The 22,449-nt window shown below is 48.7% G+C and overlaps 1 protein-coding gene across 2 annotated transcripts; it reads left to right on the top strand.

Moving 5' to 3' along the window:
• Positions 1–567: 567 nt before the first annotated feature.
• On the top strand, positions 568–21,046 carry LOC125154512 (TRPM8 channel-associated factor 2-like). 2 transcript variants are annotated; one of them, XM_047838921.1, is made up of 8 exons: positions 568–836; positions 3,360–3,993; positions 13,455–14,446; positions 14,747–14,844; positions 15,878–16,091; positions 16,396–16,635; positions 17,479–17,816; positions 20,147–21,046. In XM_047838921.1, the coding sequence occupies exons 2-8, from the start codon at positions 3,371–3,373 to the stop codon at positions 20,399–20,401; spliced, it is 2,760 nt and encodes a 919-aa protein (XP_047694877.1). In that variant the 5' UTR covers positions 568–836; positions 3,360–3,370; the 3' UTR covers positions 20,402–21,046. The 2 variants fall into 2 exon arrangements, with proteins under 2 accessions (XP_047694877.1, XP_047694867.1); XM_047838911.1 differs by having other exon boundaries at positions 3,357–3,993; positions 20,147–21,045.
• Positions 21,047–22,449: the final 1,403 nt, after the last annotated feature.

The raw sequence follows: 22,449 nt of genomic DNA, 5'->3' as shown, positions 1-22,449 counted from the left end.
GAGGCAGCCTTTCAACGCAGGAAACTATTCTCTGGCGCTGCACCCCACCACTGGAGGGGAGGGAGGCGCTTCCACGCCAAAACCCCTAGGCGCTGGGTTACGCTGTGGTCGGGCGTTGCTAGCCCCGAATCTGGTTTACTAGAGACCTGGCGTTTGCTTTCCGGCAAAGTTCCCCTCTCGTACCCCAGAACTCTTGGAGGGCCTGAGAGAGCCGCTTTCCGCCCGAACCCCGCAGATCGAGGAACTCCACCTCCTGGGAGCATGAGTCAGGCACCCTGATGGAGCTCCGCAAACTGCGACACCACCTCAAGCGCAGCGGGCCGGGAGGGGCCTCTCGGAAGCGAGCTGCCCCTCGCCCCGCCCCCTCTCCTGCCTGTCCCGCCCACGAACCGCCCCAACCGCGCCGCGCCCCGCCCACCCCCGGGCCGCCCCGCCCCCGGGCCGCCTCAACCGGGTGGCGCCCCACCACGACTGCCGCGCCTCGCCGGCTCCGCCCCACAGACCGCCCACTGAGCCGCGTCCCTGAACCACCCCAACCCCGCCCCGCACGCCCGCCCCTGGGTCGCCAGCCGCGCCCCCTCCACAAGGCGCCCAGACCGACCGCCGCGCCCTGCCCCCGGGCCGTCCCCCCAGCACCTCGCCGCATCCTCGCCGCCTCTGGGTCCCACTCCGCGCCCTCTCCACGCGGCCCCGAGACCGCCCACCGCGCCGCGGACCGCCCCAGCCGCGCCCCGCCCCGCCTGCCTCCTCCATCGGGCCCCATCCCAGACCGCTTGCTGTGCCACCTCACAAGTTCCCGGTGCCCGGAGCTAGCGCCACGGACCCGGCAACCGATCGTGAGTTTCACCATCCGAGAGCGTTGCGGGTGGGGCGTGGGCCGAGAACCTGGGCTCGCTGGGGCGCCGCTTGGTGCCGGAAGCATGCCCAGGAATGTTCCCTCATTCAGGGTGTTTCTCTCTGTCTGGGTCCCGGGTTTCCTTTCGTGTACCCAGTCTGGTGCTGTTTGCTATTCTTCTGAAAACACTTTTCTCTCGCCTCTTTGAAGCTGTGAATCAAAAATCTTACCAAGATGTATGCATGTACGTGCGCATCTCTGCGCACACGCGCGCACCTACTTCTTGAGAGTTGAGGTCAGGGTTCGGAGGAACTATTACTCATCTCTTGGGTTTTTTGTCTGTTTTTCCTGTTAGGCCCAGGGTACTGAAAGACTTCCCTTTCCAAGGTAGTTAACATGACCTTGATCTCAGGCTGCCTGACTTCTTTTGCTGCTTTTTCCCTAGTCCTAAACCAGAAAGCTGAGATCACTCCCCCTCATGGCCCACGACGCTCGATGTGGGTACCGGTTCTCTTTTGTGAATTCACTTTCCTGGGAGCTACTGAGAAAGAGATGGTTAGATGGGCCGGGAAGTTAGAGGGTGATCAGGAGCTGGACTTCTATAGGAAATACAGGACACGTTCAGGGATGCTAAGCCTGCTAGAGGTTTGCAGAGAATGTATGTAGCAGGGAAAAAAAGTCTGGAACACAAGGGAGAGCCCAGACCATGGAGGTCTTAGAATCCAGGGCAAGGCACTCAGCTTTTACCTTATGGAGAGTGGATGAAATCAGAGGGTTTTTATTACGAAGTGAAGTGGGTAGGATGGTTTGAGAAGATTGTAGATGAGAATCCATCCTGGGACTAAAGCCAGATGGGTTTAGTCTGGATGTGAATACAAGCGGAAAGCACTCACTCATGTTGGAGAGATCAGGTGCGAGAAGAACAAAGTGAGGTAGCCGACTGTCTATGGAAACAGGAGAGAGGAAGGAAGGAGGCAAAGGTAGAGGAAAACTTTGGTGTCTTAGTTTCGATGCTTCCCCAAAGCGAGGCCTGCTACAAGGACTGGAGCCGGGTAGCCTATTTGGGAAGTGAGCCCCGAATGCAGGTGAGGAAGTGGAGAGGGGGAGACCAGGAAGGAGGGAAAGGCAGCGAAGGGCTGAGCTGCTCACCACTGGGGCAGCTGGAGCTGAGCCCCTCAGGTGCTTGCTGAGGGACTCCTGGACACACGTAGGACAGCCACTGTGGCACGTAGTCCGCATGCCCTCCACTTCCCCGGGCTCAGGGCCACTGGAGGGCTGCCCCTGTGTACCTGCGGAAGTGAGGAGGCGTTTGAGTGCCCAGGAAGTTCCTCCATGGCAGTTGCTGAAGTCAGGGGTAGGCCGAGGGGAGCAGACAGGCACCCAGAACATGGCCCTTGTCATTTGGGGAAGTTAGAAAGGTCAGCATAGGGACAGACCCTCATGTTTTCTCAGCACTCACTGTGTACCCAGAACAAGGTGTTTTCATGTGCATTCTCTTAATCTCCAAAAACGATCCTCCAAGGGATGTATTATTCTTTTTATAAGTGGGAAAACTGAGGCTTAAGTAATTTATCCAAGAGAAGCTGCTTTAAGGGAAAAAAATAGCTGAATTTTAGGCACACTGACTTTTTTAAAAAATGTTATTTATATTTGAGAGAGAGAGAGAATGCATAAGCGGGGGGGGGGGGGGGGGGAGGGGGAGAGAGAAAGGGAGACACAGAAACTGAAGCAGGCTCCAGGCTCCAAGTTGTCAGCACAGAGCCCAAAAGAGGGCTTGAACCCTTGAACCGCGAGATCATGACCTGAGCCTAAGTCTGACGCTTCAAAGACTGAGCCACCCAGGCTCCCCAGGCACAATGAATTTTAAAAGACCCCTGGAAAAAGAAAGCTACCCACACAGAGGTAGGGAACTCCTAGTTAGGGCAGCCATGATAAGTTGGGAAGCATTTCAATTCATTTAGTCAAAACTGTCCCCCAAAATGCAGTTTTCTGAAAGGTCACTTGACCGTTTTGTCCATAGAGATGCAGCACGATACTAAGTCAGCTCACGTACATGGCTGTCACCTTGTACCAAGGTGTGCAGGACCCAGCCCCACCCCCCTCAGCCACTCAGGTTGTGTTCTGCCCTGCCCAGGGCTACTTTGGGCTCCTATACATGCCATGTCTCGGCTGAAACGTCAGGTTACAGCTTGAAGGTCACTTCCTCATCTAGGCCTTTCCTGTCACACAATCTCAATGGACTCTCCAGTTACTTGATATCACATCACTTTCTTATTTTCATCCTAATGGTTAGGAATTGCTGTGTTTATGTTTGTCTACCGATTTATTTATTGTCCTTCCCCTGCTAAAATATCAGATTCATGAAAGTGAGGGCCTTGTCCGTGTGTGCCTTGCTGGGCTCCCTAGTGGTTGGCACACAGTGGGGAACCCAGTGAATGGTTTAGTTTGAATGCGTTTAGTTGTGTTTTCACTTGAAGCTTCATCAGTTCTGACCAAGCACAGCCTTTCATCTCCTCTGCAGCAGCTGGTTGAACCATGGCGACAACTCCTGCCAGTGCTTTCGAGGCCCTCATGGATGGAGTGACAAGCTGGAATGTCCCCAAAGACCCCATCCCTAGTGAACTTCTTCTTATTGGAGAGGCCGCCTTCCCGGTGATGGTGAATGACAAGGGCCAGGTCCTCATTGCTGCCTCCTTCTACGGCCGAGGCCGCCTGGTGGTGGTGTCCCATGAAAGCTACCTGCTGGATGCTGGCTTGGTTCCATTTCTTCTTAATGCAGTGGGTTGGCTCTGTCCCTCACCTGGGGCTCCCACTGGAGTGCACCCATCCCTGGGATCACTAGTAAGTATCCTGCAGGGCTGTGGGGTTCAGGCACAGATTCAGCCGGAACTGGGGGCCCCCTTGGGGGTTTACTGCATCAGTGCCTACCATGATAAGATGACTGCAGAGCTGATCCAGTATGTGAAACGTGGAGGCGGCTTGCTCATCGGGGGCCAAGCCTGGTATTGGGCCAGTCAGCATGGTCGTGACAATGTGCTGTCCAGGTTCCCCGGGAACCAGGTGACAAGTGTGGCTGGAGTGTACTTCACCGACATCTATGGGGACAGAGGACGGTTCAAGGTCTCTAAGAAGGTACCCAAGATCCCACTCCATGTCAGGTGAGTGGTGTTTCCCTACGGGGAGTCGGACGCATGGTAACAATAGATTTGATCTCCCGCTTGGATGAGCTTCCATTTTCACACACGTGATTCTCCACTCTGTTTTGGAAGCACCACAAGGCAAACACAGGGAGGGAGGCTGGGTTCTCACCGCCACCCTGTCCTGTGTCCAGATAGAAGTGTTTGCTTTATTCATCTCTCCGTCTCCCATGTCTAGTGCCCAGGATGGGGAGAGTGCTTATCAAGATCTCTTAAACAAATCAAAGAACACTGGTTTATTTGTGTGAGCTCAGCCCACTGCCAGCCCCATACAGCACACCAAGTCCTACTACCTGCTCATTTATATGCTGGTGGAGAGTTAGGCAATTAAGAAAACAAATAAATATAAACTCTAGCAGGTGTTGATAAGAGCTACAGGGAAAGTAATGCAGGATAAGTGGACAGTGACAGGGAGGGGAGTGGAGGGCACTGAGGGTCATCAGGGAAGGCTTATCGGTCAGGCCCCGTCAGGACTAGTTGGTGTTTGAAACAGAAGGACTTAATATAAGAACTTGACTATGCAGGTGAGGGAGGAACTGGAAAGCCACACAAGAGACAGCACAGTAATGGAGGGCTTAGTGACAGCATGACCAACAGAGGGAGGTGGTCTTGTCACTGGAGCCCAGGTTCTGAGTCACCTGGTAGGAGCCTGTGTAGCAGGAGCTGGGACCCCAGATGGAGGGGTGTCTGTGGGATCTGGCATCTCAGAGTAGACACCGTGAGTGCCAGAGACACAGCCTGAAGAGAGAGACACAGACCTCATCTCCTTCTTGTTGCCTGCCTGCCTTCAGTCTTCTTTCTGCCTCTGCCTCCTGTGGGCGTACCCACCAGAAGCCCAAGGGCAAGGAAGCCAGGGAAACACAATTCCCTAAAATGGAGAGCATGACAGAGGAGCGTGGGGAGTGGATCGAGTGCAAACAAGAAAACGGCCACCTTGGAAGGCTTCTCTGGTCTGGTCAGGTGACAGCTAAGAGATCTGAAAGAATTTCAGGAATGAGCCATATGGACATCCGTGAAAAGAGAACTGAGGGGGCGCCTGGGTGGCTCAGTCAGTTGAGTGTCCTACTCTTGATTTTGGCTCAGGTTAAGATCTCATGGTTCGTGGGATCAAGGCCCACATCGGGCTGTGCTGATAGCATGGAGCCTGCTTGGGATTCCCTCTCTCCTTCTCTCTCTGCCCCTCCCCAACCTGCATGTGCTCCCTTTCTCTCTCTCTCTCTCTCTCTCTCTCTCTCTCTCTCTCTCTCAAAATAAATAAATACACTTTTAAAAAGAAAAGAGAACTCAGGCGGAGGGGGGAGCAAAGGTGAAAGCCCGAAGCAGAAGCCCGCCTGATTTGTTGCAGGAACACTGAGGAAGCTGGTGTGACCGGAGCTGGGTGAATGAGGGCTGGTGTAAAAGGACGTGAGGTAGTCCTTGGCAGCGCTCTGGGTCTTACTGGAAGTGAGAGAATTTGGGTCAGAGGACTGACAGGAAGTACCTGCATTTCAAAAGGGGCCTTCTGATTGATGGAAAATAGGCTGTAGGAGGCAGGACTGAAGCAGGACACCAGTCAGGAGGCTCCTGAAACAGGCCACCTAAGAGGTACCGTGGCTCACACCAGGGTGACGGCAGTGGAGCTGGAGGTGAGACTGGAGACCCAACAGGCATGGGTGATGGATGAAAATGGAGTGAGAAGAGAAAAAGCGACAGGAGTTTGGATCTGAATGCCTTAAAGACCAAAGTTGCTATTTATGAAGTGGAGGAAGACTGAGAAGGGAGTTCAGAGGAGACCAGGAAGCTTAATTTTGGATACTTGGGGGTTGGGGTAACAGTTAAATCAGTGACTGTGTTCGGTGACACGTCACAGAAGCCTTACCGCAGTGGATTAACCATGCAGGATTAAGTTTTCTTGTGTAGCACAAAGTTCAGGTAGATAAGCCTGTGGCAGATTCCGTGACGTGCCAGGTTCATTCATTCTCTCTCTGTCTCTGCACCGTCATCTCCACCCCTCCCTTCATGGCGTATCACCTTATTCTTTATGGTCACAAGGCTGCCCCTACTACTTCGGGCACTGTAAGTATACCTAGGATAAGCTAGGATATCCACACCTGCTGAGTAGATCCCTTTCAGTTCAGAAAATATAATATTTTTGGAAGCCGCGACCATTAGACTTGCTGTTCACCTGGCCAGCTCTGCTGCCAGAGGCTCTGAGGGGCTGAGTGTTTTTAAAATTTTTCTTTTTAACGTTGATTTATTTTTGAGACAGAGAGAGACAGAGCATGAACGGGGGAGGGGCAGAGAGAGGGAGACACAGAATCTGAAACAGGCTCCAGGCTCTGAGCTGTCAGCACAGAGCCCGACGTGGGGCTCGAACTCACGGACCTCGAAATCATGACCTGAGCCGAAGTCGGCCGCTTAACCGACTGAGCCACTCAGGCGCCCCTGCTGAGTATTTTTAACGGCGCACTAGCAACTCTGAAGAAATCAAGTTGCTGATGCCAGGAAGAGCATACACTTGTTGGGTGAGCAGCTAGCAGCACCCTGGGCCGTCAGCCCCAAGCCCTGGTGCCCTGGGACCTCCTTCCCTCCGAGAGGGGCGGGAGGGGATGGGTCACTCAGAAACCTCAGAGTGGATCTGATCCACTCCAGCTTGTCTTTGATTCTAATTCTATGGGACAAACAGGAAATCCCATGAGCCCGATTCTACTTAATTGTTCCAGAGGCTCTTGTCCGGCAAACTAAAGCTATTTTTCTTCATCTACACGTACATTTTTTTCATCTCTGTTGCTGAACCCGAGTTATGTTTTGTGTTGGTTTCAACTTTTAATTACGGAAAACTTCAAACATGCAAAAGACCAGTCCCAGGAGCCCCATGCAGCCCTGACCTGACCTTCAGAAGAGCCAACTCATAGTCAGTTTTACCCACAGCCCTACCATTACTTGGAAGTAAATTGCAAACATATCATATTTCTTTTTCTTTTTTTTTTTTTTTTTTTAAGAGAGAGAGCACAGGCCGGGGAGGTGAATAGAGAGGGGAACAGAGGACCCGAAGCAGGCTCCGCTGTGACAGCAGTGAGCCTGATGTGAGGCTTGAACTCACAAACCATGAGATAATGATCAGAGCCAAAGCCAGCCACTCAACCAACTGAGCCACCCAGGTGCTCCCATCATGTTTCAATATGTATGTCTAAACATATAAACTCTTTCAAAAACAACCACAAGGCACCACTGTCATTCCTTAATGGCATCATTTATTTCCATGATTATCTTTTTTTTTTCAAAGTTTATTGGAACTGGTATTTATTAAAACCCAAATATTTTGACTGATACGACTTTTATGTCTCCTGTAAGATATGAGTTTCCTTCCCAATTCTTTTTTATCTCTTGCTTTTTTTTTGTTCTGTTTTGTTGTTGTTGTTGTTGTTGTTGAAGAAACTAGGCACTTTGTCCTGCCTGAACAGTTTCCTTCAGTCTGAAGTTTTAGATTGCATTCTTATGGTGTCATGTAATATATTTTTTTGTTCCCTGTATTTTCTGTACACTGGAAGTCAGATGTAGATTCTATGGCAGGGATTAGCAAACCATGGCCTGTTTCTGTAAATAAAGCTTCAGTGCAACACAGTATGCCCCTCTGTGTACATGTGGTCTGTGGCTGCTTTCGAGCTACAATGGCGGAGTTGAGTAGGATCAACAGAGACCATGTGGCCCACAAGCCTAATGTCTATTATCTACCCTGCTGGAAAAGTTTCCCAACCCCCAATTTAGAAGCTTGATGAGCCTCATGTTTGAATTTTTGGCCTGTCCACTTTAAACGTGGTAATGTGTGTATGTCCACAGAATGGAACATAATGTCTGTTTCTCTCACTGTGATATTAAAAGTCATTAATAATCATTGCCTAGTCCTAGATCCATTAATTCATCCGTGACTATAAAATGGTAGATTTAGGGGCGCCTGGGCGGCTCAGCCAGTTAAGTGTCTGACTCTTGATTTTGACTCAGGTCGTGATCTCACCATTCGTGAGTTCAAGCCCCACTTCGGGCTCTGCACTGATACAGCTGAGCCTGCCTGAAATTCTCCTCTTTTATTTATTTTATTTATCTCTCTCTCTGCCCCTCTCTCACCTGCTGTGTCTCTCTCTCTCTCAAAATAAATAAAAATAAACTTAAAATGGTATATTTAAAATTCTAGCATTCCTTTTATCCAGTATTTAGAATACTTCTATAAAAACATAATTCCCTTCATCTACTATTTGCATACCCTGGCATAGTCTGCTTAGGGAAGGCAGGATAAATGCTGGATTTTCCAAAGCACTGAGTTGGACTCCCTGGAGTTGAAATTATAGACCTGATAATGTTGAGCCCAGGCCCTCAGCTCAGATTCCTGCCTCCTTTACCTGGTGTCCCCTTAGAGGTTTTTAGGGAACTTTCCTGCTGGCAAATCTTGGTCAAAGGCGCCTGGACTGACCCAGCAGGTTCGATGACTTCAAAGTCCTGCTGGAGGCCCTGGAGCGTCTTAAGGGAAATGCTCTGCCAAGGGGAGGGGCATTCTCCAAAAACCAAAACAGAAGATACTCTCAATGTCTTGTCCCCAAGGGCAAGCGCTGACTGCACACCCATGCTTATATAACTGAGAGAGACACTGAAGTTACTTTAATATGCAAAGTCAGGGGGTGCCTGGGTGGCTCAGTCTGTTAGGGGTCTGACTCTTGATCTCAGCTCAGGTCATGATCTCATGGTTTATGAGTTGGAGCCCTGCATTGGCTCTCTGCTGTCAGCAGAGAGCCCACTTTGGATTCTCTGTCCCCCTCTGTGCCCCTCCCGCACTCGCTCTCAAAAAAAAAAAAAAAAGAACAAAGTCAGATCCAAAGGCACTTGCTAGGGAAAACAACTCCCAGAACAGTAACTCGTGACATTTATACGTGGTGTAACCTAGAAGGTCTAGAATATATTAGGAATTGCTCACGTAAAGTAAACACATGCCAGCAGCTTATGCATCTTCTGAAGGTGTTGTGTTCTCTCATTTGATCCTCACCACGGTCCAAAGAGCTTCCAGGTAAAGACTGTATGCAATGGGGCTAGATCCCAGAACTGCCCTCTCCACCAAATCTGACCAAATGAATGAGCAATGCCAAGTAGAGAGCTGAACGGGAGGCTTCGAGGCTGGCAGGTGACTGATGTGTGGCACGGTATTTCCATCTCCTGACCCCACCCCCAACCCAGACGCAAGAAGAAAGCTACCACCACAAACCCAAGAATTATCATTAATGCCTTCTCATATTCTAGAACGAACACACTGGGGAGTATATAAAAGCACCAGAGCCACTGCAGGACTTGGTGGAGGCAGAAAGGGAAGCCGGAGCTGCCATCTTCCATGCACAGTGGTGGGTGGAACCCCTCAGGCGTGTTCCACACCTGCTCAGGTGGGGTAGGCATAGCCTTAGGTCCCCAAAAGTGCAGGGACTAGTCCCCAGCAAGAACGGCAGTAGGCCCAGGTGATTACTTTGCCATTTGATTCATGCCACACACCTCAGGCAACAAGAAAGTGGAAAGCAGCCATATCCCAACCTCCGTAGAATCAGGAAGGGGGATAGATGTGGGGGGTGTGTATAGGCAAACGGGTCCCGGAGCATATGAAGGAGAACTGAACCAAACTATTTCAGAACATGCAAGAGATCTGCAGCAGCTAATTGGGGGAACAAATCTGTACAGTAACTCTATAAAAACACCGTAATACATTGGAAAGGGAAATACAGAAAAGACAGAAATTTAGTATGGAAAGACGACAGAATCAATCAGGCGTGGGAGAAAAATGCGACCCAGTGAACAGAAGCAGATTCCCTGAGAATGTTTCAGGCTATTAAAGTTCTATTTAGAACTTTCCAAAAATATATGTTAAACAAGTAACTGAAGTGAAAAGGAGGATGTCAGAGCAAAGAAAACAAATTAAGAACCAAACAACTCAGGAAAAAAGTCAATTAGGCATCATAAGGAATAGGATAGGGAAGGCCAATGTATGGTTAAGGGGACAGTGGCTCACTTCGCACTAAGCCCTCTCTTCATAGTTGTCATTATTGTGAGGTTCTTTAAGCTGCATTCAGAAAACCATTACATGGGATGCCTGGGTGGCTCAGTTGAGCGAGCATCTGACTGTTGACCTCAACTTAGGTCTTGATCTCAGGGTAAGTTCAAGCCCTGCGTTGGGCTCCACACTGAGTGTGAAGTCTACATAAAAAAAATAAAAAAAAAAAAAAAAGCCACTGCACGTATCACCTGTCTGCTTAGGTGTGACCTAGTGTATTACCTGAACACTATCACCTCTCGCTTCCCTTCACTGTCAGCTCCGAAGGAACACACATATTTCATTTTTCATAAACGCAGTATTAGTTGCACCTTCACATCTTTTTAAAGTCTCCTTTGCACAAACTATATGCATTGACTGCCATATACCCACCTGTGGGCTTAATCCAAAGACTCAAGCAATTGAAGGAGAGTTTTCACTGTGTGGACAACATTGGCTAGAGGCAAACCACCCTGGATTTGCTTCCTGTCCCTGCCAGTTATTAGCTAAGAACCATGGAGAAAACTGCTTAACTTTTAAGCCTCATTTGTGAAGCGAGGGTAATGTATTTCAGTTTTATCATAATGATTAAAAGAGAGAATCCATGTGTGTGGATACCTAGTATATATTAAGCCTCGTTAAGCAATAGCTACGTTCATTATTTTCCAGACTCCAATACCATTGATAGTATGCAAGATTTGAATATTGGTAAATCGATATCTGAGATCATTAATATTGCCCTCATAACACTGTCAAGCATTCTGTTGAGAATTACTTGGTATCCCATCTACGTTTGCTCTTCCTTCCATCTTTCCTTTGTCTTTTGAGAAACATCCCATCTTTTTACAAAACTCTTTCAAAAGGAATTCAAGCTTATTGTCAAGAACATACAGCCCACAGAGAAATACATACAGAATAGTAGATCGTCTTTTATCCCACACTGCCAGGCCCTATGCCCAGAGGACGCCTCTGGACTGAGGTTGCTACTGCTCTTAAAAGCTTGATGCAGATAATCTAATTTGCTCATCTGTGCATGTGCTTGTGTGCTGAAAATTGGTATGTTATTTAATGCATCATGTTTAAGAAAGTCTACTTTCTTCCTTATATTCTTGCCTCAAATTGGTGGAATGCAGCATCCTAGGCTCTCTCCCCATCATCCTCAGCGTCTGGGAGATATTGCACCAGTGTTCTCTGATCAAGCGTGTTTTTTTTTCTGCTCAAATCATCTCTCTCCTCTTTTTTCTTTTTTTTTAATGTAATTGACCCACTGGATGCTGACAGATCCATTACCATCCCAAATGCAATTATGAGTTCATCAAATTTTAATTTGTTTTGTGCCAAGTTTTTGCTCTCAGCATTTTGTTTTTAGGACCCTAAAAATTGATGAAAATTGTATCTTTGGTAAAGTGTAACTTTTACCCATGGAAAATATTCACTTGGTGTATTTTAACTCTTTCCTCTTTGAATTTAGTTGCATCTCATATTAATACCGGCACTTCTGCTTTCTTTCTGTTGTGGTTTTTTCCGATACAGCTTTGTTGATACGCAGATTTCCTCATTTTCAGTCCTTCTGTGTCAGTTTTGAGTATGTCTTTTACAAGCAGCTTATACCTAGATATTTTTAACCTGAGCTAAGAGGCTCAGTCATTTCATATAGAAATTTAACCCATTTATATAAAATAATAATTTCAGTGTATCTCTTCCTCTTGCCTTATTTTCTGCTTTTATGCTTTCTTTGTTTCTTTCTGCATTCTTTTTTTTTTGACTAAGTTTTATCTATTCCTTAAAGTCCCGAACACGTTTGTAGATTATACATTTTATTTCTATTTTTCCAGCAGTTACCTTAGCATTTTAAATTTAATTTTTAATTGCCAGAGAAATTACACTCATACATTCTCCCTATTTGAAAACTACCAATGAGGAAAAACCCCTGTGACCATCCCTTTCAGTATCAGCCCTTTCTCTCCATCCCACGATCCAAAAGTTTATTGTGGTTTTATCCTGACTTTTTTGACATATGTATGGACACATATTAACATTGTTTTATTTTTGTCTTAACATAAATTGCATCCCCAAGTTCTGCTATTTTGCAGATTGTTTTGCTCAGCACAATGTTCTGGACATCTGCCCATGTTAATTCACATGGATTTACCTGTTGTTTTTAACTGATAAATAGCAAGCCATGGTATGATTAATGCCATTTTTTTATTTGTTCCTCCTTTACGCTGAAGAGAAATTAAGGAGAAGCTGTGCAAGAGGTACTTTTTTCAATAATGTTTTGCAACTTAAATGGACAAACTATTTTTTAACAACACTTGATTTTTATGATGAGACAATAAAGTTTTGTAAAGATAATTAAAATTGCCTATAATCCCACTAGCCAAGATGGTCACTGAAGATGTTGTGATAAATAGACTTTAGATTCTGCCTCTGGTTTCATGTTTTCTATTTGCTTTTTCATTTTTGGTGGTTTGTTCCAAAAATTTGGCTCATTTAGGGCACAGTATCTTGGAATCTGATTTTTAAATATTTTCCATGAAGCATTTTCTAATATTATCTTATAGTTATTTTAATTATCATATGGTATGCCATCTACAGTTAACCATAACTTATTTAACCAATGTCCCGTTGTTTGACATTCACAAATCTATCTACAAATTGGTTTAAAAAAATCTTGACATACAAAAGTTCTTTTGAATTTATTATGTTTAGACCATTTCTCGATAAAAAGTGACAAATACTCTCATCAGATTTGAGAATTTTTACAGTCTGTGTGTGTGTGTATGAATCTTTAAGTGTAGTATTAAACAATTTACTTGTGTTTCTAGCTCAGAGCTAGCAATCTGATGTTTTTACAGTTTTTCTGGCAGAAAATTAGCTCTGAGAAATACAGTAGGACTACTTTCTCTAGGAATAGACTATTTTTTTACTAACTTATGTATATGTTTAATTACTTAAAAAGATATGAAATTCAAGCCAGAATATTCAACAACCAGTTGACTAACATGGGAAGAATTCCTGGCAGTGTTAATTTGGAGAAGGTGGACTTTAAGATGTACAGATAAGGCCACTACGTCACTCCTCAGTATTTCATCAAATCCACTACAATGTCGGCTATAAGATAAGCACCATATTTGTGTCACGAAGTAAGAGTCAACACTGCCAATTAAACAGCGATATGCCATCAGTTAGTCGTTCAAAGGTGAAAAAATCTGCCTCAGATCTGATAAGGTAAATGGTATTCCATACTTGAACCCTAGCAGTTATCAGTCAGAACCAGGAGGCTGGCACGAACTGTCCCCTCTGCACCCACACCCAGAACTCCCTATCTAGGAGCTTGTTTTCGGTGCTTCTGACCCTCTGTCCCCGTGTCACCCTCCAGGTGCGGGGAGGATCTCAGGCAGGATCAGCAGCAGCTCCTGGAAGGGATCTCAGAGCTGGACATCAAGACGGGGGGAGTCCCCTCGCAGCTGCTGGTGCACGGGGCCCTGGCCTTCCCGCTGGGGTTAGACGCCTCACTCGGCTGCTTCCTGGCAGCCGCCCGCTATGGCCGGGGCCGGGTGGTTCTCGCCGCCCACGAGGGCATGCTCTGGGCTCCCAAGATGGGGCCCTTTTTGCTCAATGCTGTGCGCTGGCTGGCCAGAGGCCAGACAGGCAAATGTGGGGTGAACACAGGGCTGAAAAACCTGTGCACCCTCCTGTCGGAGCATGGCCTGGAGTGCAGTCTGCAGCCCCATCTGACGCACGACTTGAGTGTCTACTGCTGCGAGGCCTACGGTGACAAGGAGGCCAAGCAGCTACAGGAGTTCGTGGCCGAGGGTGGGGGCTTGCTGATTGGGGGCCAGGCCTGGTGGTGGGCCTCCCAGAACCCAGGCCGCTCCACTTTGGCCGGTTTCCCTGGTAACGTCATCCTCAACCGCTTTGGCCTCAGCATCCTGGCTCAGACCCTCGATCCGGGCTGCTTCCCTGTCCCCACCCCAAAGATGCGGAGCTACCACATCCGCACGGCGCTGTGTGAATTCCAGGCCACGCTGAACCGTGGGGCTGGGAACCTGGAAAAGCACTGGCTGGCAAAGCTAGGAGCAGACGGTGCGGCCTTCCTACAGATTCCCGCGGAGGGGGTCCCGGCTTACACGTCCTTGCACCGGCTCCTGAGGAAGATGCTGCGTCTGTCAGGCCTCCCAGCCGTGAGCCGGGAGCACCCAGTGGCTGGCGATTCCTGTGAGGCCGCGGTGCTCTGCCTGGCCACGGAGCTGGCACGCTCTGGGACTGACTGCTCCCAGCTGGTGCGGGAGCTTGGGATGGGGACCTGCGGCTCCCTTCCAGCCCCCTCAGATCAGCCCATCACTGTGGAGATCGATGGCAGCAACCCAGGTACAGAGCGAGATGCCCAGAGCAGCAGGCCCCGGGGGCCAGGGGGGGGGGGGGGGTTCCTCCGTGTCACAGGACATTGCAGGTACTGAGCTCCAGTGGGCCAGCGTCATTCCCTATCATGTACTTCAGGGAAGATAGGGTCGGGGTTCCACTGAGGGTTTGGGGGGCATGCATCCTGGAAGCATGGGTGAGCTGAGGTCTGCAGGGCAGGGGCTGTGCCTCTGGGAGGGGCCGGGAGGCTCCAGGGTGCCCCAGAGTCAGCTGGGTGAAGAACTCAGCCCTTCCTGTGGCTTTTGTCAGGCAACGGGGACTGCTGGGTGAGTACCGGGCTCTACCTCCCGCACGGACAAAGTGCAGAAGTCTCGCTGTCCGAAGCTGCGGCCTGCGCCGGTCTGAAGGTAAGACCAGAGTAGCCACTGCCAATGCCCCAACCCCCAGAGCCGCTTGGCTTTCCTCGGCTCTCGGCAGCGCTCCCAGGAGGCCAGGAGGGACCATTCTGCCCATTTCACAGGTTGCATAGATGAAGCAGATCTATTTCAGGGGGCCTGAAGGAGCAACTGGGATGCGAGAGCTACTGTCACCATGGAACTCACACCTAAGCCCTTGCACTTCCACGTGTGGTGATTTTACGTCCCCACAGGGATGTGAGGGGCCCGAGGAGCCCCATCACATCCTCAGAACCTCACCCACTTCGCCAACAGCACACGGCCTTTCCGTGTTTTACATCATTACCCTGACCCCTGAGGCTGTGCTTCATCTGGTCACTCACACAAGCAGGCCCTACAGGCAGGATTAACACTGTCCTGCCTCAACCTGAGGGTCACTTCCTACCACACTCAGGGGCTCTTCTGTGTCTGCCTTTCGGGAGCTCGCTTACGTTCCACCTAAAAGAAGAAACCCCAGGACTCCGGACAAAACAAACCTCAACCCATGTGACCAGAAAGGGTGGGGAGGGGGGGGGCCCTGGACAAGGGCGGGGGGGAGTGAGAACTAGCCCTCCCGCCTCGGGCCACATCTCACCGCCTCTGGACGGCTGGCCCCCTCTGTGCACAAAAGGCGGCCCAGGACCCCGTCTGGCTCATCCTGGCGTTGGAATCGCCACACGGCGCAGGCCCTGACACGAGAGCCCGGGTCCCACCTGGTACAGAGACGTCGCAGGGCCCTGGTCCGTTATCTGCCTCAGGGCTGTCGTGCCTGGTCTGTCTGGTGACACTCCATCGTTGGGCTGTTTAAACCCCCAGAAGAATGATCCCACATACCATTCATTCCCTATGACTGCTGAAGGACAACCTCATAGGTTTCACGGGTAGCTCACAGAAGGGGGAAGCTGGTGTTTGTCGGGTACCCGCCATCCAGCCAGCACACACAGGGCCCCCCACACTCACCACAGAGACGTAGCTCCTGCTACACATGATGGACTCACCTCCCCAGATACAGGTTGGCTGCCACACTGATAACCTGACCAAGGCCAGAAAGCTGTCCCGAGCCCCTGTGGTGACTCACCAGTGCTGCATGGACAGGACCACGCGGTCGGTCTCCTGCCTCTGGGGCGGCCTCCTCTATGTCATCGTGCCGAAGGGCAGCAAACTGGGCCCCATATCTGTCACCATCAAGAGGGCCGTGCCCGCCCCATACTACAAGCTGGGTGAGGAGACCATGCCGGGGATGCTACCAGAGTCGCAGGCCGGTTGCTAAGGGGGGCTGGGGCGGGGACTGGCACACAGAAGGGGGAAGAAGTGTTCAAGATGTAAGTAGAGGTGGGGTGGGGCTATGAAACACCCTGTGGCTGTGGAGACTTCCGGGCAGAACTAAGGGGAGGGTCTAGAGGCCCGTCCTTCACTTCATGGCACATAGACCCACATGTCCAGTTCATTGTTTCAGTGACCTCCTCCTGGAGTTCAAGGTAAGCTGGAGAAGTGGGGAGACATGCCCATGATATTTGTTCCCAGGTAAGACATCGGTGCAGGAGTGGAAGAACTGTGTCCAGGAGAGCCTGGCTCCCTGGGGAGAGCTGGCCACAGATAATATCATCCTGACGGTGCCAACGGCAGACCTCCGTACCCTGGAGGACCCCGAGCCTGCACTCCACCTCTGGGACGAGATGATGCAGGCGATAGCCCGGCTGGCAGCCCAGCCTTTCCCTCTCTGCCGTCCCGAGAGGATTGTTGCCGACGTGCAGATCTCAGCCGGTGGGTACTCCAGGGCTGTGCTCCTCCTAGTCAGCGCACACCATTTATACCGTGTGTTGCCTTTTTTCATGTCCAGTATGTGAAAGGTATAATCTCACCAGTAAAGGAAAAAAGACCTTGATGGGGATGCAGAGATGTTCACGTGTGAAAAGGTGAACATCTACACGGTGAGATTTCACAGGATGGCAGGACAATCTCAGAAAAAAAATTGCTCCTGGGGGTTCACAGGTAGTGACGAGCCATCTCTTTGTTATTTCAAGGAGAGGTTAAAATAGAAATATTGCTCCAAACAGAAGTGAGTTGGCAATGGAAAGGAGCAGTTTATGTTCAGTATTGAGTGGTTTACATGAAAGAAAAATGAGGAGATCTGGTTCTGACATATTGACATTTCCTTTGGACCTCGGTTTTCTTCTCTTTAAAAAAGGAGAAGATGAACTCTGCTGACGAGTATAAGTCTGCGCGACAGTGGTTTACGTGGCAGAAGAAATGACACTGTTCTCCAACCCAGACACAGGACATGGTGTCACAGACTCACAGGATAGGAAAATCACACAAAGTGAAGCACTGAATTGTAGCAAGAATGGCTGTGTAAAGTGTATTCATATCCTTCAGGGCCACAGTGAGATGGAGGGCATAACTCTGGCGTGAGAGGCTGGGCAGGGGGCCAGGGACCGTTCAGTTTCTGACCGGGTAAAGGAAGCCATCTACTTTCCGATCAACATGGAGATTTCGGTGTTGCGGAAGGCAACCCGGATGGTGAGGGAAAGTTACCCGGCAGAGAGGAATGAAGGGAGATGGGTTTGGGTACCCCCTGCCCCTCATCTCTTGCTTCTGCGTTCCCAGGCTGGATGCACTCAGGATACCCCATCATGTGCCACGTGGAGTCAGTGCAGGAGCTCATCAATGAGGCAGGCATGAGGAGTGGGGGTCTGTGGGGACCCATCCATGAGCTGGGTCACAACCAGCAGCGACAAGAGTGGGAGTTCCCCCCACACACCACTGAGGCCACCTGCAACCTCTGGTCAGTCTATGTGCATGAGACGGTCCTGGGCATCCCCAGGGCTCGGGCCCATCCTGCGCTGAGCCCTCCAGAACGAGAGAAGAGAATTAAAACACATGTAAGAAAGGGAGCCCCACTGCACGACTGGAATGTGTGGACAGCTCTGGAAACATACCTACAGGTACGGAGAAGGTCAGGGAGTTGAGAGCCACCAGAACCCTCCACCATGTAGCATCCTGGATCCCCTTCACTGCCCCCTCCAGACTGGGCACAGGTAGGGGGGGACCAGACCACATGGTGGGGCTTCCCAGGTTATATATCTCTAAGATCGAGATGATGACACCTGTCCCACTCGCCTTCTGTACTTTGTGATGTTAAGTAAGAGGAAATGAAAAGTATTATGAAAAACAAAGTAAGTGGACAAAATACAGCCTACTGGTCTACTGGTCATGAGCAGAAGTTCTGAGGCATTCCTCAGACTGGAGCCAAGCACTTCCACTTACTGGTTCTGACCATGGTTGCCTAATGAGTGCTCCAGAAATGGGTGTCATTCTGTTTTTCTTGGTTTTTCCTAACCTTAGTTCTGTGAATTAAGAGAATGTTACATCCCTTCATCCATCCGTTTGTAATAACAGTGGTATGAGTCCGGGACAACTGCATTACGAGAGCTTTCTAGGAGATAACTGTTATCAAGGCTCTCTGACTTCAGTCACACCACTTGAACCTGAAATGTCTTTAGAACGAGTAAAGGAATAACCAACCAACCCCACTTCCCAAGAATACCAAAGTCATGAAGCAGGTAGACTTCCTGTGAAATAAGCACAAAGCCCTGTCCCCTCCCCAACCTGCTCTGAATATTAATGTTTCAGAGTTCTCAAGGCTGTTCCCCAGATCAGATCTCTTATGCTGCCTACCACAGCCCTATATGGCAGTGGTATGGCCTGCTTTTCACAGAGGAAAATACCAGATTAAAGAAGTTCAGCAGCCTCTCCCATATCACTCGTTTAAATGATGGACCCGGAACCTAAAATCAGAAGTTAATGACACAACTCAAGCTTTGGCACTGCCTCTCAATCACTTCCCTTCCTCTTATTTTTAAAAAAAATATTTATTTATTTTGGGGAGAGTGCAAGTGGGGGAGGGGCAGAGAGACGGGGACAGAGGATCCGAAGTGGGCTCTGCACTGACAGTCTGACAGCCGTGAGTCTGATGTGAGGCACGAACTCACAAACGCGAGATCATGACCTGAGCTAATGTCGGACACTGACTGAGCTACCCAGGCGCCCCTCTTCCCCTTATTTTCTAAGAGTGAATGGAGACAGCGCCACTCAATGAGATGACTTTGCATTGCCTCAGTTCTGTATTCTTACACGGCCGGTCTGAGGGTCTACATGGATACAGACCTTAAATAGTAGCTTGCCACCGAAGTGGAAGTTAAAGCCATAATTTCACCCTACCCGCCTACCCACTCACCATGGAGCCTTGAAGATCATTTTGCAGAAGTTATGGAAAGACCCATCATCTTGGGGTCTGGGACTCAGTCTCAGGATGGGCAGGCACCTTCTGATTCCTCTACCTGCTCGCCACCCTTCCTCCCACTGTTGCCCTGGTACAGGTGCTCACTGCTCGTCTCTGCTCTGTGACAACAGCCTCCTTGCCTCAACCCCCTACTGTCCCTCATCCACTTTACTTCCAAAATAATCTTAATACTCCATGATTAAAACTCTTAAAGTGATCTCCTCTACATACAAAGTCAAAGCCGCCTAGCAGGGTGTACAAGACCCTGCCAGCTTCAGATTTTTACCAGCTTCATCACCCAGCTCCCGTGCCCCTCAAGTTACCCTCCAGTACTCCAAACTCCTTCCCACTATGAACACATCTTGCTGCTTCAGCTTCTCGTCCCCCAGTCCCCAGGTTTCCTTCCTTCCTGTGGCTGAAATGTGCTTGAACATCTTATGTACCCATCAAGTCAGGTCCCCTATCAACATTCAGTTCTATTGCCCTTCTCTCCTGACATTATCTCCTTGATAAGCCTCCCTTTTTTTTTTTTTTACATTTATTTACACGTCTGTCTCTCCCACTGACCCATGACCTCTGGAAGACAGGAGCTCTTAATCACCATTGTTTAGTGCAATGCCTGGCACGCTATAGGTATTTAATAAATGCTGTATGTGTAATAAGTGTCTGTTGATGCATTAATTAATAGTGATGAGCAGGACTGTCAGAGGCCAGGGCAGTAAGATCAGAGGGAGGTCTGACTTCAGGATGTTATCCGTTTTGGCTTTTATACCCCAGGGTCAGAATTCTCCTCCACAAAAGAGGGGTGGTCTGGGACACCCCAGGATCCCTGCACATTCTATACCTCTGTAGTCTTAGCCAAGACTACATGAGGGAGGCTCATGAATGGTCAAGGGGAAGAAATCGCTGTAACTGAAATATACTTCTGAACATGCATGTTGCCGGTGCTTTCACAACTTGGTACCTGATTCTGCCCCTTCCTTCTCTTCTCAGCTCCAGGAAGCCTTTGGGTGGGAGCCATTCACCCAGTTATTTGCTGAGTACCAGACACTCTCTGGCACCCCCACAGACAAGGCTGGCAAGATGAATCTGTGGGTGAAGAAGTTCTCGGAAAAGGTGCAGAAGAATCTGGCTCCATTCTTTGAGGCCTGGGGCTGGCCTGTCCAGAAGGAAGTGGCCGCCAGCCTGTCCTGTCTGCCTGAGTGGCAAGAAAACCCCATGGGGGTGTACGTGCATCCTCAGGTATAAAGGATGTGCAGCAAGGCAGTGGGGGGGGGGGTGGTGGTGGGGAGGAATGATCACTCGCCAAGGCCACCACCCATGTTTCCAGCTTAGCTTATTGAGCCCCACATCCATCCCTGAGCTGTCTTCAGGAAGGCAGCTAAGGTCATAAGACAAAATGACCCCAACTTTCTCAGGAAAATGCCCTTGTTACTATTTCCCTGGTCAACCGACTTGCTTCATCACCCTCCTTCTCCAGCAGAGGACCTTTCATCTGCACATCTTGAGGTCCCGCAGGCTCGTGAGCTTTCTAATAATGCATTCCAGCCCATCCCAAGTCTTTGGCTAGGTGGAGTTCTAAATGGAGCTACATCTCCAGGATTAATGGGGTGTGGCCATTTTTCTCTGGCTTACTTTTAAACCACATTTTGTTGTTTGAATATCATTCCATGAACTGTCCATGAAAGATTTATAATTTAAACAAAAATCTACCTAGAAAATGGAAGTTCAACAAACTTCTGACTTACTTCATGTTAACTACTGAATTTTTAATAAATATCAAATTTAACCTCCAAAAAGTATTGGTACCTGATTTTCTGGTTGTCTCAGCATGTGACTAGTCAGCTTCCATATAGGTAGAGAAAGGAGGTGAACCCAGGAAATTCAACTCCAGAACTGGTGTTCTTATCCATGACGTTAAGGAAGACTGCATGGATGGATAATACCGGCTTTAAGAGGCTGCCATAGAACACCAACAATGAAGCAACAGAAAGAGAAATCAAGGAATCTATCCCATTTACAATTGCACCAAAACCCATAAAATACCTAGGAATAAATCTAACCAAAGAGGTGGAAAATCTATACACTGAAAACTACAGAAAGCTTATGAAAGAAATTGAAGAAGACACAAAAAAATGGAAAAAGATTCCATGCTCCTGGATAGAAAGAACACATATTGTTAAAATGTTGATACTATCCAAAGCAATCTACATATTCAATGCAATCCCTATCAAAGTAACACCAGCATTCTTCACAGAGCTAGAAGAAATAATCCTAAAATTCGTATGGAACCAGAAAAGACACCGAATAGCCAAAGCAGTCTTAAAAAAGAAAACCAAAGCAGGAGGCATCACAATCCTGGACTTCAACCTATACTACAAAGCTGTAATCATCAAGACAGTATGGTACTGTCACAAGAACAGACACTCAGATCAATGGAACAGAATAGAGAACCCAAAAATGGACCCACAAACATATGGCTAATCTTTGACAAAGCAGGAAAGAATATCCAATGGAACAAAGACAGTCTCTTCAGCAAGTGGTGCTGGGAAAACTGGACAGCGACATGCAGAAGAATGAACCTGGGTCACTTTCTTACACCACACACAAAAATAAACTCAAAATGGATGAAAGACCTCAATGTAAGACAGGAAGCCATCAAAATCCTCAAGGAGAAAACAGGCAACAACCTCTTTGACCTCAGCCACAGCAACTTCCTACTCAACATGTCTCCGGGGGCAAGGGAAGCAAAAGCAAAAATGAACTGCTGGGACCTCATCAAAATAAAAAGCAAAGGAAACAACCAGCAAAACTAAAAGGCAACCAACGGAATGGGAGAAGATATTCGCAAATGACGTATCAGATAAAGGGTTAGTATCCAAAATCTATAAAGAACTTACCAACTCAACACCCAAAAAACAAATAATCCAGTAAAGAAATGGGCAAAAGACATGAATACCTTTCCAAAGAAGACATCCAGGTGGCTAACAGACACATGAAAAAATGCTCAACATCCCTCATCATCAGGGAAATACAAACCAAAACCACAATGAGATACCACCTCACACCTGTCAGAATGGCTAACATTAACAACTCAGGCAACAACAGGTGTTGGCAAGGATGTGGAGAAAGAGGATCTCTTTTGCATTGTTGGTGGGAATGCAAGCTGGTGCAGCCACTCTGGAAAACAGTATGGAGGTTCCTCAAAAAACTAAAAATAGAACTACCCTACAACCCAGCAACTGCACTACTAAGTATTTATCCAAGTGATACAGGCATGCTGTTTTGAAAGAGCA

The sequence above is a fragment of the Prionailurus viverrinus genome, chromosome A2 (genome assembly GCF_022837055.1).
Source record: "Prionailurus viverrinus isolate Anna chromosome A2, UM_Priviv_1.0, whole genome shotgun sequence".
Classification (NCBI taxonomy): domain Eukaryota; kingdom Metazoa; phylum Chordata; class Mammalia; order Carnivora; family Felidae; genus Prionailurus; species Prionailurus viverrinus.
Note: the sequence above shows the minus strand (reverse complement) of the source record. Positions and strands in the feature narration are given on the sequence as shown.

Excerpts from the sequence above, each read along its gene's own strand:
- LOC125154512 (XM_047838921.1), top strand. The coding sequence starts at position 3,371 with ATGGCGACAACTCCTGCCAGTGCTTTCGAGGCCCTCATGGATGGAGTG. Across the intron at positions 14,447-14,746 it reads GATCGATGGCAGCAACCCAG|GCAACGGGGACTGCTGGGTG; the intron begins GTACAGAGCGAG and ends GGCTTTTGTCAG. Across the intron at positions 17,817-20,146 it reads CTCTGGAAACATACCTACAG|CTCCAGGAAGCCTTTGGGTG; the intron begins GTACGGAGAAGG and ends TTCTCTTCTCAG.